The sequence below is a fragment of the Dermochelys coriacea genome, chromosome 1 (assembly GCF_009764565.3).
Source record: "Dermochelys coriacea isolate rDerCor1 chromosome 1, rDerCor1.pri.v4, whole genome shotgun sequence".
NCBI lineage: Eukaryota > Metazoa > Chordata > Testudines > Dermochelyidae > Dermochelys > Dermochelys coriacea.
In genome coordinates this window covers 311,683,838-311,694,937 of record NC_050068.2, presented here as the reverse complement: position 1 = coordinate 311,694,937, position 11,100 = coordinate 311,683,838, and the positions used below count along the sequence as shown (strand labels likewise).

The following is an 11,100-nucleotide window of genomic DNA, read 5'->3' as shown; positions in this document are numbered from 1 at the left end:
TAGAACAGTACGAGTGGGGCCAGTAAGGGTGATGCATTCGAAATCTCCTTAACACTCTGTGCAAAAATGCTGCCTTGACCAGTAGGATTGGTACTTAAACAGAGCAGAATGAAGATAAAGCAACAGTCTGCAACACCATTTCCCATCTGAATAGAAACTTGCTAAGCAAGGAGATCTGAAGTCTCAACTGCAACATTTCTTGCTTCCTTGTAGGAAACATTAGTGTATAGTGAGAAGCAGAAAAACCTGCATGGATCCAAATAAGAGAAAGTTGAGCATTTGATTTTTTGATCTATTAAACAGAGTGTGAGCCCATTGTTCAAGTACACTTCGGTCAGGCAGTTCACAAAATATCCCAGTCCAGCCTTGGTAACACTGACATGTGAAGCTTTGCTTCATGGCCTTTATGTCTTCTGGTCTAGGTTTTCCAGTCACAAAGAATCTTGGGCCTTTTTCAGAATGGTGGACCCTAATCTCAAAACTATTGGGCGACAAGTGCAGATAAGCAGAAGAGTCACTGATTTTACGGATGCATCTCCCATTCTTCTTACACAGAACTTTACTGCAGAGTTTGGCTGCTGAGGTCACATTAATGACATAATGTCCTAAGGGCCCATCTATGTATTTTTTCACAACTGAACAGCTCTCCTGCAGGAAAACAAGAGTGTGACATGTTAATCAGTAACCAGAGTTATGTCCAAGTTTCCATATTTTTGGTAGAACATTAACATGGAACTGGCTAAAGTGATATACTGAGATAAATCTTGCAGGCCTTACCCATATGATTAGTCCCCTGGCTTAATCCGCATGCATGGGAAGGCCAGTAAAATATTGACCTTTATTATAATCTTGCTTTTCTGTTTTGGGTGCCTGGTAGCAACATATTGAATGTTTTATTAAAAATAAGGTTTTCTAGTGATTGTTGAAAAGGAACGATTTAAAATAAAAGGAGTTTTAAACATCTATTAACACATTGCTTTAGCACTAGGGATTTCTACACTGATCACCATAACCCTTTAACCTAGTAGCTACTAGACAATTTTCACTGGCTTGTGTGCAATGTGGAAAAATAGCTTTTGGTTTCTTCAGCTCCATGTTATGCCGCTGAACTGGTTTAGGAGTTCATCCCATGCAACTGCAGTCAATGGGAGTTTTGCCATTGACTTTGATAGTAGCAGAGTCAAACACTGAAAGAGATTGTGTCTTCCTGTATTGCTAATGCCCTATCAAAGGTCCACTTGCCTTCTCCACCTGCAGCCTTTCAAAGAGTGAGGTGAGGAAGCTGGCCTATCAGGTGCCTTGCAAAGATAGACAATGCAACCTTCTGTCATCTTTGGTAATTCCAGGAGAGGGGACTATAAGACTTCTTTAGGTGAGTCCTGGGGTCTTGTGAGGAGGAGCAGGACTTTTCTTAGGTTGGGATTATATTCCACCAATGACTGTGTTATAAAATTTAGGACAAAGCTCAACATTTGGTCTGTGAAAAATGTTCTCCATCTCATCCCCTGCCAAATACTTAGCCTTGTGTTTAGTAATGTACAGATTATGCAAGCAGGACACTGTTAAACAGACTGTTTACATTTACATTTCACTGTTTCAAACTGTATCTTATTATCTTGTATCCATGCTATTCACTGCTATGGATGTCATCCATGTTTGGTCCCTGGATGTGGTTCCTAGGAAGCAATGACTAATATAAGTATGTTGTTAACAAGTGAAAGGACACCCAAGCAGTCATCTTCAGCCAAAAGGCTGGTGACAATGATGGGTGAGGGAGAGCTTCATGGTAAGAATGTAAAATGATAGAAATGAGGATGGGTGGGGAGAGAGTCTCTTATCAAGGACATAGCACTTAACGCGTGAACGTTTGTAAATCCACCCCACCTACCTTTGAGCTGGCATACTGCATGCTTCCCCAAAGGACAACCCCTGCTGCCCCCAAAGCAGCACTCTCTCCAATAGTGTTCACCAGGTCAGTCTGAAAGAGGAAATTATCAAAACTGGACATTGGAAAAGCATCAGAACCCATAGAATCAAATACAGCAGAGGACACACTAACATTTAAGCACTACTTTTCTCCAGAGGAGATGTTGATTTATGAATCTTCATATTCAAAAAGGCTCACAGTGAGCTCCTGACTCCTTGGGGCAGGGACTGTCTTTTGTTCTATGCTTGTACAGCTTCTAGCACAATGGGGTCATGGCCCATGTCTGGGACTTCTAGGTGCTATCACAATACAAGTAATAGATAATAACAACAATAGATCTAGGGACTCACTGACACATTCTGAACATTGATTTACAGCAGAAACTGCAAAGGAGTGGGGTGGAAAGAGGGGAAATAGTTAAAATAATTTTTAAAAAATGTTTTGCTTATCCACACAAATAAATGTACCTTCCTATTGATGTTTTGGTGTGTTGTAGTATATTCAGAATGATTCCTCCAGACCGATGGGAGGAGCACAAAGGCAGTGACACTCTTCTGAACTGTAGTGCCTTCTGAACTGTAGTGGACAATTCGTATAGAATACTCTAGTACCTCTTTTTCAAGGGATTATAACTATGATGGTTTGTCATTTAGTCATCCGTGAGTATTTGCAGTTCTAAGGCCTTGTCCATACACACACATTGTACCACTTTAACTATACTGGTATAGAGATTGGCAGACACAATTACACCAGTAATAACAGCACATACACCAGATAGAACTGTACACCAAGTTAACTTATTCCTGTACAGGAAAGGAAATACACCATATCAGTATAAGTGCTTTTATACTTAATGATTGCCTGTTCTAGTCATTCCCTCTGAAGCCCCTGACATTGGCTACTGTTGGAAGACGGGATACTGGCTAGATGGACCACAGGTCTGGTACAATATGGCCGTTCTTATGTATTGGCATAACTTAGGCTGTGCTTGGGTTGTACTGATGTAACTATTTTGGTAAAAAATCACAATGTAATTATACCAATACAAAACTGTGTTCAGACCTGGCTTCCTTAGTGTCAGTGCAGCAATATGTTTGAGTACTTCATAATACCAGAAAAAGAGAGGCTGGGGAACCCTCCCAATGTAAACAGATGCTATGGTGAAATGGAGCATCCAGTAAACTGCTACATTTAGCAGGGAAGGGGGGAAATAAATAAGCAGAACCCAGAGCAACTACTTTTCTTATACATCCCCTAGATCCCTAGCAAGTGACTTTAATTTGGGAATGTCAGTGCTTTTCCTCCCATCCCCTGAGGCTAGGGACACTGACTGTGCAGCCTTTGCAAAGAGAAATACAAACATATCATAAAGAACCAGCAAATTTTATAAACTCGCTGGTGCTTGATAGCATATTGATACGGTTTCCTTATCTTGTCTCCATCACTGTGAAATCATCCAAGGGCCCAGGGGATGATCATGTGATGGCAGTAGGTGTGTTAGAACTACAGACAGATAAAACTGGATGACTCCATTATTATTAATGTTATTTATTGTTTTTTTAAAAATCACACATAGCTCTCAAAATGCACCTAGCAATTTATAAGTAAGGACTTTCCTGACCTGAAATGCTTATTGGTCAAGAAAGTGAAGACACAAATCAGTGGTTGAGGAAAAGGAGAGTGTGCGGAATTATTGGAGAAGAATACGAGGAGGATTCCTGGGACACGTGAGTGGTGAAGGTGCCCTTTAACTAAAGTCAGATGAAATAATATTGGAAATCATGGAGATATTTTAAAGAACTGGGTTTGCCTATTGGTCCATTGTGTAGGTTTCACAGTACTATACCATGTTATTGGGCTCACCTGCAGTTCGTGGTGCTGCTGATCACCCAAGCAGTTCTTGAGAGCACTTTATTATAGCTAAAATCATATAGTTCAGTGCTTTCTGCAGAAGAAGAGAGTAGGGTATGCCACTGGTGTTACTTTCATGTTGAAAATGGTGGTGGATTTTTTACTGGCTTTAGTTTAGTATTAAAAAACATGTTCTGTTCAAAATCAAACTTTGAAAAGTTGAGTGACTTTATGATATAGCTAAAACTCTTGGTAGTGGCCATGTTAGTCTGTATTCGTGAAAAGGAGTTCGAAAGCTTATGCTCAAATAAATTTGTTAGTCTCTAAGGTGCCACCTAAAGTGGAACACCCAGAGGGATAGCACTCAAAGAAGAATAGAAAATACGGACTTTTAAGGAAGTATGGTCCGGTAGTGAGATCACTGGCCTCGTTGTCAGGAGCCCCAGGGTTTAATTCCCTACTCCACCATAAGTTTCAGAGTAGCAGCTGTGTTAGTCTGTATTCGCAAAAAGAAAAGAAGTGAGCTGTAGCTCACGAAAGCTTATGCTCAAATAAATTTGTTAGTCTCTAAGGTGCCACAAGTACTCCTTTTCTTTTACTCCACCATAGACTTCCAATGTGATATTGGGCAAGTCACTTAGCCTCTCTGTGCTTCAGATAATCGCACTTCCTTTCCTCATAGGGATGCTGTGAGGCCAAATACATTAAAAGACTGTGAGGTGCTCAGATCCTATGGTGACAGTGGCCACATAAGTACATAGATAAGTAGATAGCCTAGGTAGTTAGATGCTCTTCTCCTTGCTCTCCCCACCCCTAGAGGAGCCATACTGAGGAAATTAAGGGACTTACAATACTTTAAAAGCTCCATTTTCTGAGATGTTTGTTTATCTTCCTTCATTCCCTACCTGTGACTCAACAGCTGCTTAGCATACCAACATTTCCCTACAATACCCTGGTTTCCTCCTCTCTCTGCTGATGCTCAAGATACTGTTCCCAGCAACCAAAGACCCTCAAGATTCTGCTCCTGAGCTGGTGTTCTGGACTAGCCCCCTGGGGTAGAGTAGAATCCTCACTCCATATAAACAAAAAGGGAACTCCTGTCTCACCAGCGCTCCTTCCACAGTTTGATTAGCTGGGTGATTTCATTTTGTATTGAAAAATGTTTGTGATCTTTGCTTCAAATTCTGAATGGCTCTTTGTTTCAATCTAGTCATATCCCGTCTTATTCTGTGTGGGAGAATATTTGTGCAAAGGTGGCTTTGTTCATGGGGAATGGCCTTTGTACAAATACACACCCTGACATGAGGACACAGGTATTTCTACATGAACGAGAGTCGCTGTTATTCATTATTCATCATTTATTTATCATTCTGCTTTATTAAAAGATTTGTTCTTCCAGTCAGGGAGCAGAAACAATGCCATGTAACTTCAATCACTGATCACACATTATTAATAGCAAGTAGTCTAGGGGGACAGTTTCTGAACACCCAAGAGCATCAATATAGAGAATCATTTGTATAAATTATTTGGTGAATACTTAGAGATAAGAAAGCCATTCATAGAAGTTAGGATCTGTTGGCAAATGATTTGCAAAGAGAAATGAGGCATGGGGGACCCAACTGCAGGGATATTTCTTGTCTCGGGATTTTTGTCTTTCATGGGGCTCTTATATCTGCAGCTCTTTCTGGTGGTTCCCACAACTGTTGCTTCAACTTAACTTCTTTCATTGTGGCACTTGCTGTATCTTTAGCACTGTACATGTTAGCTGTACATGTTAGGGCTTGAGCACCACATCTTATTCTGTCAGCAACCAAACAAAAGCTAAATTTCCATAGGGCTAGATTGTCCCACTCTTGCTCAGCCATGGTAGGGCATAAGGGGGAGTAAAGTCCCTATTACCCTCCTCCCTTGCTCAGCCTTGCTCACATTATGACTATAGGGAAGAGAACAGGGAGCTACTCTGCATTGTTAGCAAGGCGGAGTGGGAAGTGTGAGTAGATTTGTTTCTGTTCCTCCTATATTTGCTTCCCAGAGTAGCTGATGGGGGTTATAGGGAGATTTAAAGTGCTCCAGAAAAAGAAGTGAAACTTTTCCCAGGGGTCAGGCTGTTGGGAAGGAATCTCTGACTCTCTGAGCTACAGTTGGTTGTCCTGTCTGCTACTGGAGCAGTGCAGAGTGTGAGGTTACAGTAGGTAACAGTGTCCAACTATGTTTCACAAAAGCTGATATAAAATCATTTGAGGACATCAGGGCTGTGAAACAATAGTTTTAAAACAATAAAACCATGAACATTCTTTTCCTGATCATTGGCATTTGCAGCTCTTTCCGGTGCTCTCTCTATAAAAAGCCTGCCAGCCCCCAAGCTGCACTCAGAGAGCTCATGCTGCCAAATATGTAGTCTGGAGAAGCTACAAGCCTGATACCCATGATCAGTCTTTGAAAAGGTATATTTTGTTTTCACTACAAAGTAAATATTTGAATATTCCTCACTGGGGCTTCCCCCTGCTGTGAATGGGCTGTGCACACAGGTGCTGAATGTTTTAGAAAAGATCTCTGAAACATCCAGATCGGAAAAGAAGGTGATATGCAACTAAGATACAGCCCAGTGAATAAAAGGGTAACTTATGGGCAATCTTTAAGTTACTATTATCGAATGTGGAAGCTAGTTCCAGGTAAACAATTAACTTTGTATAGCCTCATATGTTTGAAGGTTTGCATAATATATAATTGTGCAAGATTTCATATTGTAGGATTCAGAGTAGCAGCCGTGTTAGTCTGTATTCACCCTATATCGGAAACCTACTGACCGCTATTCCTACCTACATGCCTCTAGCTTTCATCCAGATCATACCACTCGATCCATAACCGCATTTGCTCCAACCCCTCAGACAGAGACAAACACCTACAAGATCTCTATCATGCATTCCTACAACTACAATACCCACCTGCTGAAGTGAAGAAACAGATTGACAGAGCCAGAAGAGTACCCAGAAGTCACCTACTACAGGACAGGCCCAACAAAGAAAACAACAGAACGCCACTAGCCATCACCTTCAGCCCCCAACTAAAACCTCTCCAACGCATCATCAAGGATCTACAACCTATCCTGAAGGACGAGCCATCGCTCTCTCAGATCTTGGGAGACAGACCAGTCCTTGCTTACAGACAGCCCCCCAATCTGAAGCAAATACTCACCAGCAAGCACACACCACACAACAGAACCACTAACCCAGGAACCTATCCTTGCAACAAAGCCCATTGCCAACTCTGTCCACATATCTATTCAGGGGATACCATCATAGGGCCTAATCACATCAGCCACACTATCAGAGGCTCGTTCACCTGCGCATCTACCAATGTGATATATGCCATCATGTGCCAGCAATGCCCCTCTGCCATGTACATTGGCCAAACTGGACAGTCTCTACGTAAAAGAATGAATGGACACAAATCAGACGTCAAGAATTATAACATTCAAAAACCAGTTGGAGAACACTTCAATCTCTCTGGTCACTCGATCACAGACCTAAGAGTGGCTATACTTCAACAAAAAAGCTTCAAAAACAGACTCCAACGAGAGATTGCTGAATTGGAATTAATTTGCAAACTGGATACAATTAACTTAGGCTTGAATAGAGACTGGGAATGGATGAGTCATTACACAAAGTAAAACTATTTCCCCATGGTATTTCTCCCTCCCACCCCACCCCCCACTGTTCCTCTGATATTCTTGTTAACTGCTGGAATTAGCCTACCTGCTTGTCACCATGAAAGGTTTTCCTCCTTTCCCCCCCCCTGCTGTTGGTGATGGCTTATTTTAAGTGATCACTCTCCTTACAGTGTGTATGATAAACCCATTGTTTCATGTTCTCTGTGTGTGTGTATATAAATCTCTCCTCTGTTTTTTCCACCAAATGCATCCGATGAAGTGAGCTGTAGCTCACGAAAGCTTATGCTCTAATAAATTTGTTAGTCTCTAAGGTGCCACAAGTACTCCTTTTCATATTGTAGGATGTTAGCTAGTGTTAATGGTATTTTCATTTTAATCCCGAGATCTACGTTTATGATGAACATACCTATTAGAGCCAATGCTTGCTGAAGTATTCACTAACTTTGTGTGCCTCTATTTTGAGTTCTCAGGTGGAGACACCTTGGGTGAAATCCTAACTCTGTTGAAGTCAATAGAAAAACTCCCATTGGCTTCAGTGGGGCCAGGATTTCACCCCTTGGTGCCTGATTTTGTCAGAGGTGCTGAGGACAGGCAGTTCCCATGGAAAAAAATCCTCTGTATCTCTGAAACTCTGATGTCTTATGGAGGAGTCTCCAGCTGAGAACTAACAAGCTGAAAGTAGATGGATACAGCCCTGATATTGAGCCCCCGACACTCCAAGCCACCAACCATGATGCCATTTTTGTATGGGGAACATCACAGTTCTCCATGATCCAAGAATGGGCCTGTGGGGCAGAGGGGCATCAGTATCCAAAGAGGGCTATTCGTTCTGTCGGGAGGGAGCTCCCTGCCCTCCAGCTGGATCCGCATCTTAGGTATGGATCAAACCAAATCCTTCCATGTCCAGGGTGGGCCAGCCTATAGCAAAAGGCTATTTAGGAAGCCATTCAGGAATTACATGCTCTGAGCAGTTGCATAGACAAGATCCAAGACCAGGGTTATGATTACCACAATGATATCAGAAATCTTGATGTCTGTGTGTATATCTATTTTGTAACCTGCATATTTTGATTGTATTTTTTAAAATATTTCCTTCAATTATCATTGGCTGAAGAGGCATCACATGACATAGAAATTGTATTTTTGTAATACAGTAGATTTAAAAAGCCAAAACCCAGATACTCAGTTACTGTGCATGATCAGACATACTGTACTTTCAGGTTTCAGAGTAGCAGCCGTGTTAGTCTGTATTCGCAAAAAGAAAAGGAGTACTTGTGGCACCTTAGAGACTAACAAATTTATTTGAGCATAAGCTTTCGTGAGCTACAGCTCACTTCATCGGATGCATTTGGTGGCAAATACAGTGGGGAGATTTATATACACACACAGAGAACATGAAACAATGGGTTTTATCATACACACTGTAAGGAGAATGATCACTTAAGATGAGCCATCACCAGCAGCGGGGGGGGGGAGGGGGGGAGGAAAACCTTTCATGGTGACAAGCAAGGTAGGCTATTTCCAGCAGTTAACAAGAACAATTGAGGAACAGTGGGGAGTGGGGTGGGGGGGAGAAATAACATGGGGAAATAGTTTTACTTTGTGTAATGACTCATCCATTCCCCCCTGCTGCTGGTGATGCATCCGATGAAGTGAGCTGTAGCTCACGAAAGCTTATGCTCTAATAAATTTGTTAGTCTCTAAGGTGCCACAAGTACTCCTTTTCTTTTCACTCTCCTTACAGTGTGTATGATAAAACCCATTGTTTCATGTTCTCTGTGTGTATATATCAATCTCCCCTCTGTATTTTCCACCAAATGCATCCGATGAAGTGAGCTGTAGCTCATGAAAGCTTATGCTCTAATAAATTTGTTAGTCTCTAAGATGCCACAAGTACTCCTTTTCACTGTACTTTCAGAAAACAATATGGCCAGGAGAACACACTCACCCTTCCTCTAAGAAGCCTGCAGTCACATTCTGCATCTGTGCAAGTTTTCTCATGGAGGAGCTAAACTTGGGCTTACCTAGTTGATATGTTTCATTAATTTCTGTACCAAGTGAGCTTCCATTTTGGGAAAAAAACAAATAAACTCAACCCTGAGATTCCTTTCTCATGAACGTTTATCTTCCCTTAATATTAACGGATTTCAAACTTCACTGAGATTTGTCAACTCCATTTCTCAAGCTGAAGAATTAATCTGAAATATTTAATTACTTAAGGAAACAATTGCTTTGTACTTTCTTCTAAATTACTCTCATAAAAAGAATACAATATTATTGTACAGTAATAGACCAAACCACAGCAGGATCACTATTGAAAGCTGTAGTGTTTTGTACCATGACTGTAGTGTCTTTCTTTACCAGGATAGTTCTATATATGAAACACAAATGCATCTATAATTGTTATTATACAAGGAGAAAGTCCTAGGATGTGCTTTTTCCAAGAGATTGCATGGCTAATCTTTAGATTTCTATATATGTCTGCTTACCTCTGTCAAAACATGTAAAGTATAGGCATAAAATGGTCTGGAGTAAACAAAAACAGGCAAAACATAGTCTTTTCTAGCAACTGAGGCAATACGTATTGCTTCCTTAACCCGATAGTGAACGAACTTCAGAGCATTTGGACTTGACTTCAATATATAATCCAGATATATGGATGGATAAAGAGCGGTACTTTCTTTCCACAGCCAAAGCAGGAGATCATTGCGGGAAGATTCAATGTCTGGGCATCTACCTGTGTATGCTTTCGGATGTTCTTTGTAATCATAATTGTAGCAGTCTGGGTAAAGATAATAACCCCACAGACCATTCGGTCTCATGTGCTCAGCCAGAAGGATAGTGTTGTTCATAAAACTCTTGCCAGCATTTTCAAATTCTTCCTTAGCAACTTTCCTAATTTTGTCCTCTGACCACTGAGGATGGCATCTCCTAACCAGTTCGAGAGACTTATTTCTATAAATGGTTTTATTACCCCAGTTCCTGTCCCACTGGGGCCTCCAGTTTTCCCAGTCAATGACTGCAAGTCCTTGGAATTTCTTCATGGGTATGGAATGGTCAATGTCAGACTTAGCTTTGTTAAGGTGCTTTATCAGACTCTCATTCTGTGGCACCCCTCCATTGACAGGAACTCCAGTGTCTAAATAATAGGGGTAATGCCCCAAATGAGTGTGATAAAAGATTGTCACATTGGATCCACTCAAAGTTTCATTGGTGTTTGATGCAATGTCAAAAACACTGAGATCTAGGTCCACCTTATACCGCAGCCTGCACTGTTCCGTAGGTGCATTCCAAACAACAATGAAAGGTTTGTGAAGTAGCAGCGGGGCCTTTGCCTGCTTGAACAGTTGGCCATTAACCATAATAAGCAGCATTGTAATTTCTATCCATTTAATCCATAAATTGCACATGGTATGCTGTTTTCGCTGGGGCTAATGCGATGGTTTCCCTGAAAACAAAAACAAGAAGAGACGTTTTTAAAAAAAACATTCACAGCAAGGAAGATATTGAGTCAACGATATGGCTTTTATGTTGAGTTTCTTTTTTAACTTTGTACTCACAACAGATATGGACAAAGACAAAACTATAATCAGGACAAAAATAAGTCAATGTTTAAAAGCCTTCAAGGATGAGGCGTGAACCTGGGGAAACT

General features: G+C 41.2%; 1 protein-coding gene across 1 annotated transcript; it reads right to left on the bottom strand.

Moving 5' to 3' along the window:
- Positions 1 to 219: 219 nt before the first annotated feature.
- Positions 220 to 10,858, bottom strand: LOC119862926 (hyaluronidase-1-like). The gene is made up of 3 exons (XM_038420467.1): positions 9,938 to 10,858; positions 1,889 to 1,978; positions 220 to 648 (listed from the first exon to the last, which is right to left on the bottom strand). Exons 1-3 carry the CDS (start codon positions 10,856 to 10,858, stop codon positions 220 to 222), a joined length of 1,440 nt encoding a protein of 479 aa, XP_038276395.1.
- Positions 10,859 to 11,100: the final 242 nt, after the last annotated feature.